The sequence below is a fragment of the Apium graveolens genome, chromosome 6 (assembly GCF_009905375.1).
Source record: "Apium graveolens cultivar Ventura chromosome 6, ASM990537v1, whole genome shotgun sequence".
Classification (NCBI taxonomy): domain Eukaryota; kingdom Viridiplantae; phylum Streptophyta; class Magnoliopsida; order Apiales; family Apiaceae; genus Apium; species Apium graveolens.
Genome location: NC_133652.1, coordinates 42,096,507 through 42,102,732, shown reverse-complemented (window position 1 = coordinate 42,102,732; position 6,226 = coordinate 42,096,507). Strand labels below are relative to the sequence as shown.

The 6,226-nt window shown below is 34.0% G+C and overlaps 1 protein-coding gene across 1 annotated transcript; it reads right to left on the bottom strand.

Moving 5' to 3' along the window:
• Nucleotides 1-479: 479 nt before the first annotated feature.
• On the bottom strand, nt 480-2,028 carry LOC141663909 (uncharacterized). The gene is made up of 2 exons (XM_074469756.1): nt 774-2,028; nt 480-666 (listed from the first exon to the last, which is right to left on the bottom strand). The coding sequence occupies exon 1, from the start codon at nt 1,905-1,907 to the stop codon at nt 912-914; it is 996 nt and encodes a 331-aa protein (XP_074325857.1). The 5' UTR covers nt 1,908-2,028; the 3' UTR covers nt 480-666; nt 774-911.
• Nucleotides 2,029-6,226: the final 4,198 nt, after the last annotated feature.

Below are 6,226 nucleotides of genomic sequence, written 5' to 3'. Positions count from 1 at the left end.
TTTTCGAGCCGAACCGAGCCGAGCTCGAGCCGAATCGAGCCGAGCCGAGCTCGAGCCGAGCTCGAGCCGAGCTCGAGCCGAACATGCCAAAAGCTCGGCTCGAGCTCGTTTTCTTAACGAACACATTTTTGTGTTCGAGCTCGAGCTCGAGCCCTTAACGAACCGAGCCGAACCGAGCTCGAGCTTGTTCGCGAACGGCTCGGTTCGCGAACAGCTCTATCTGTATCTAAGCAATTTTTTTATGCATATTTAGACGTTGACAATATGTATTTCTGTGAAGCAGAGTATTCAAAACTAATTGTGCTTTATATTATGAAGCTCGACTATCTTTTCCTGAGTTTAAATTGATGCCGCACTGCAGAAACTGTTAAGTAGCGTTGAAAGAACTTGTATCCGAAGGCATGGCATATGCTGCAACATGTTTTCATAGGCAGCAGACATGTATACAAGCATAAAAGGTTGCAGAAAATATTAAGAATTTAAACTTTTAATTCATAAAGTTTGTGAAAAAAAGTTATACAATATTCCCATCTCTCAACCTAAAAGTACATGTAAATAGTGAATACACTAATAAACACAAAGAAATAGGGGGCAGCAAGTCTGAGAGTGTTCGCATATTTTTCTTGATTCTTGATCTGCATAAAGGAATTGATAACCGTGCAAGATCTACAGTAACCCAACAAATAAAAACAACTAAGCCTTGGGCATACAAATAAGGACGGATAACAAGAAACTTAACAAAAGAAGAAGAAGGTATGCATAAATTTAGATACCTGAGATTATAAGATAGTCTACCTTGACTGTTTTAGGAGAAGCATGAGCAGCCACGGGGAGGTTCTAACCAATACATTGCCTTAGTTGTATCCGAAAATCTAAATCTACTACCACCCTTATACTTGTATTCTGGTAAATCACTGCCACCTTTTACCTCCAACTTTGAAACTAATAGACTTGAATAGAACTAATTCACCGTCCTCTAGGGAGTAAATAAGGCACCCGTCATCGAAAAATTGATATATCTTGTTAGATAGTAGTACTCCACTATTTCTCATATCATCTTTACTGATTGTTGCAACTTGACTGTTTTGCTCGCTTATAAATAATGATTTATCGCCCAACCTGCTTACAGGAATCCAATCTTTGTTTGACCAATTATACCTTCTTATATACGGTTTTTCGGGTAGCATAACATTTATATTTTCAAATGGGACAAAGCATATCATCATCAGATCTCCATTTAACTCGACCACTCTGTACATGTATATGTTAGAGTTCATATTTAGACGAAAAAGCTCGTCCACAAATAAGCATTCAAATTTGAATTCCCCACCAACAAAATCATACGAAGCTAGTTGTCCATAAGGAGAGACAATGTACAGAATTCCCCTAAGGTAGACAATCTTGCAAGAACAGTGCACAAAATCAGTAACTTTATTGAATTCTTTAGCACTCCATTCTTTATCACCATTTCGATATGTTAAAATTGTAACTTTGTCATCAGCATCGCAAGTGTCTACAAAGAAGAAGACACAATCCGGAGAATCAGGTTGGGCGGAAGACGTTAATGTCAAATATTTGAAAGGCCACGGATAGTCAATTTTGGGGAGAGTTATGACTTTATTAGTGAAAGGAGATAACAAAAAGATGTATTTACGTTTCCAAAAAAACAATCTTGGTTTCACCAAGCAAATAAGAAACCAATTGTGTTTGAGGAGGGTAGATGAAACCTTTTTATAAGAAGGAGGAGATAAAAAACCTAGTTTAGATAATGATATGTTTTTAACTGAAGCTGAGTCAGGAGATGATGGGTCATGGAGTTGTAATTCATAAAGACTGCGATCGAAGCTTAGATACCATAGTAATGCTTTTCTTATAGGAGTAATGGGATGAGCGTGCAGCCAGTTCATGAAAACGAAGCTGGTCAGCCAAACAGAGTCTGCCAACTATTTCACCCAACAGATTGGGATCAAGTTCAGACCATAAGTTGTTGATATCTACTTGTTCTTCTTCTCCTTCTTGTTGTTGTTGTTGTTTTGCAGGTCCCTTGTTGCTGGTCTCATCAAAGTGATCTTTTGGTTTATGGGCCGAGTAATAGTGAGTAGCCAGTAGTTTGTATAACAACGAGAAATAATGAGTAGTAACAGAAGAAACAAAGAAATTGAGAGGATGAAGAATTTAAACATCTTCGTTAGATCTTGCACCCAAAACTCTACTGTTTCTTTGACCCTAACTGTGATTTTCTATGAGCGCCTCCAATTATAATATAACTGCCATAAGCTCTGAGAACTATATCGACTCACTCTCATTATGTCATTTATACTGACAGGTTGTGCGTTCTATTATGTTTCGTCTAGGACTGTTTGCGTTTTTATACTACTTCTATATGAATTATGAGTAATTTAAATTAATAATCTTAAAAAATTAAAATAGGTGTAATAAATAACTAAAAAAAATTAATTTATCTACCAGAATGAATATTAAATACCCGCTACACGGTTTTCAAACAAGAAGCCTCTCACTCAATTAGTGATGGGTCCTTTAGAATTAAATTCTAATCGATAAAAATAAATAAAATAATTTGTAATAATAATGAAAAATTAAAATAAAATCTAATTATACTTAAAAAGTAAAATTCTAAAATTAAAAGATAATTTAACAAAATAAACCCGATTGTTTCATAATTTATTTTTTGGATTAAAATGTAAGTAATCTATTCGATATATATATATATATATATATATATATATATATATATATATATATATATATGACAGATTTTACAGATTCTATGCCTAGTCCATGTCTATTGAAAATATAAACCTCATATCTTTTTTTTATGAAAGATAACCAAAACATTTTGCTGTCTCTGTTTTTTTAGGAAGAAATACTGCCTATGTTATTTTATGTTCTTTATGAGCTCGATACTTATTTTAAAACTTTTACAAAATATAGTTTTCTAAATGTTTCTTAATTTTTTTCTTTAATACAAAAATATGTTGTTTAATTTTTTTTATAGAAAAAAATTAAAAATAAATTATGAAATTATACTTTATATTAGTCTTAAAATTCGTGTCAAGTATGAGAAAAAAAATGATAAAAAAATGAGTGAGACGGGAGACTATTAAATAGAGAAGAACGGTTAGATACAATAATAAAATAATTTTTATATTAATATCTAAATTATTCTAAGTTCAGAGTTCGAATCCCGCCACAACATATTATAATTAAAGGTTTATATTTTTTATTTTGTCAAATTACTTTTAGATATTTAAGGTTCAAGTCTCATCAATAATATATCATATTTAAAGTTTATATTATCAATTTTTAACATAATAATGACTAAAAATACCCTAAAATGTGATAACTTATTATCTTCTAAAATTTATTGTTAATTATTGAGAAAATATATTTTAAATTATAGATAATGTTAAAGTAAAATATATTATTAAAAACTATTTGTGCTTAAAAATTATTCTCCCATAGGACGGTCATAAGTTAGTATAAATAAAGGTAAACACTTAGCTTGAGAAGGGGTGCCTGCGGGTCTGTTTGGGCGGTTGCGCGCAAAACTAACCCAACCCGTTTAATTTATTTTTTATAATTTTTAATTCAATTAAGTTCGGTTTTAATTTTATCGATATGGTTGGTTAGGAATTCGGTGGGTTTGGTTTGGTTTTATCGGGTAGAATACACTACTACGCAAATCAATTTGTTTTGTGTCCATCATGTAATAAAGTGAACTCGTCCCAAAAACTCTCATGTACCAAAAAAATTTAATAAAACAGAAACTTAAATAATATACTTAAACTGATATTGATATTCAGCGAAGTAGATAACTAGTAGATAATTGTTATATCACTACTAAAAAAGATCAAACTGATGTTTATTTCCTTAAAAATCGATGTATACGCGGGTGCAGAGAAAAGTATATTTTTTTCACGTCAGTCCAAAATTGATGTCAAATGTCACCCATACATAGGTTCTTTTGTTTTCATATAGGTCAGGAAGCGTTGCAAAATGTCACCTTAGAAATCATATCCTTATTCACAACTGATGTCTAATATATACATGGACATCAGTTTTAGAAGATGTCTGGTTAATATACATCATCTTAAACTGATGTCTAATTAGTTTAAAATTGATGTCTTCATAAGTATATAGAATGAGCTTTTTTCATCGATTTTCTAAAAAGTTTGTGATGTAAATAGGTATTTTGGACATTATTTATGGTGGCTTCCTAGCCAAATCACAAATGAAAAGAAAAATGAATCAGATAATCAATAGTTGTGTTAACTTTATCAAGTATCATAATCTTTTTTCTATGAATGATCATTAAAATTGTCTTTTACCTTTATGATGTGCTAACAATATTATTATTATTATTATTAAACTATAATTCTAGAAGATGATCTCTTTACTTAATTTACCAACCTCCCTCAATGAGGTCGTTGTCCTTTATTTATACTAAGTCCCAAATGGGCTTTATCTTACGAATTGGGCCTTCTTGGGCTTTACATAATGTTTCATAATTATTCTAACTATGATTCTTTTGGGCCGTCTTATCTTGGTCTAACATTTGTCCCCCTCCCAGTTCAAGCAATTATCTTTAGATTTGCGCTTTTATTTCGGGACCTGAGAGCTATCAAAATGAGCAAAGCGTGGTCAAAAGGAATAAGATAACGAGATGATTAAATAGTATACATAAAAATAAAATAGAAAAAAGGAATGTGTTGTGCGTATTGTTATACTTTAACTTTGTTTCTCTTATTTTTTTTTATTTTGAAATGTATAAGTATTTCGGTTTTTATTTTCCGGGGACTATTGATTGGACATTGGAACCTCGGGACTGTTCGACTTCTGATTCAGTTAAAAGAAAAGGAGCGGCTGGCCGGATTATTTCCTATTTCATCTCAAATTCTCGGCATCTGCAGTAACCACCTGTAAGTCATCTTCCACTTTCTAAATTACATCTTGCTTCTTTTGATTTAGTTTGTTCGATTACAATAATTTAATGGATCAATCTAGTTCGTCATCTATCCGTACTGTTTCTGGTCGAGACCCCGGTAAACGGCCCCTCGAGGAGGGTGATCAGGAATCCTTCTGGAATTTGAATAATTTGGAGATTCCCAATTTAGAGCAATGTGGATCTTTTGATTTTATGAACGAAGATGAACTGTTAAAGGGCGTTCCTACAGGACCTCTCCCTTCGCCTCCTTTGAGCCCTCGAACGTTAGAGAGGAGGCGTCGAATTGTTGAGGATAGCCTTCGTGCGGGTATGGAGGAGTTCGGGGATAGGTCGAGTTTGAATTATTTAAGTTATTATATTACCAAGGATCCCCCAGTAAGTAAGTTGAAATCCTACGTGGATTTAATGAATGATTATCGTTATCGAGTGCCGACTGCTGATGAAAGGGTATGGATGATGCCGGAGTATGGGATGCATGGGATACCGATAATCCTTTTTCACTTCGGGCTCCGGTTGCCTATCCACCCATTTTTCTTGGCGATGTTCGAGGCTATTGGTTGCGGAGTTAGTCAGTTGATGCCCAATTCCCTTGCACAGCTTAGTGGATTTGTCGCTCTCTATTGTGATAGGAATTTGATTCCTTCATTTAAGTTTTTCTTCTCGATTTATGCCGTTAGGTATCACGATTGGACAGGTTTACTTCGACTGTCCTTACAAAAGGGTTAAGATTGTCAGCGTTAGGTCCTCTAACTCGGGGTATCACTCTAAGTGGTTGTATTTTGGGGGGCCGGATTTAGAATTTGTGAAACCGTGTGGGAAAGTAAGTCAGCTTACTATCGACTACTTGAATAATCTCGAGAAGTGTGATGCTAAGTATTTGAACGGGTTTCATGGGGTGGCCTCGGTGTACACTCATCTTCAGTTAAAGGAACCTGATTTTTTAGAAATGCATGAATGTAAGGGGGAATTTTTAGTGATTTGCTCGTTCTCTCCTTTTTTATTGTTGTATTCTTTTCTTCTCTCCCCCTTTTCTTTTTAATGTTACTTCTTGCATTAATATTACTCGTGCTAAATTCTTCTTTTGGCTTGTTTTGCATTAGTGGCTGGAGTTTCTTTGGGGAAAATATTGAATAGCGGGGTTAAAGGAGAGATGGACAAGGCTATGATGTTGCTTATTAAGAGAGCATTGAGGAAGAGTGCTGATGGTGTTGGGCATTCTGTGTCGATTGAGCTATTGGATGACCAAGGAAATAAAGTTGT

What these genes read in the sequence shown, in the direction of transcription:
- LOC141663909 (XM_074469756.1), bottom strand. Translation starts at nt 1,907, where the DNA reads ATGAACTGGCTGCACGCTCATCCCATTACTCCTATAAGAAAAGCATTA.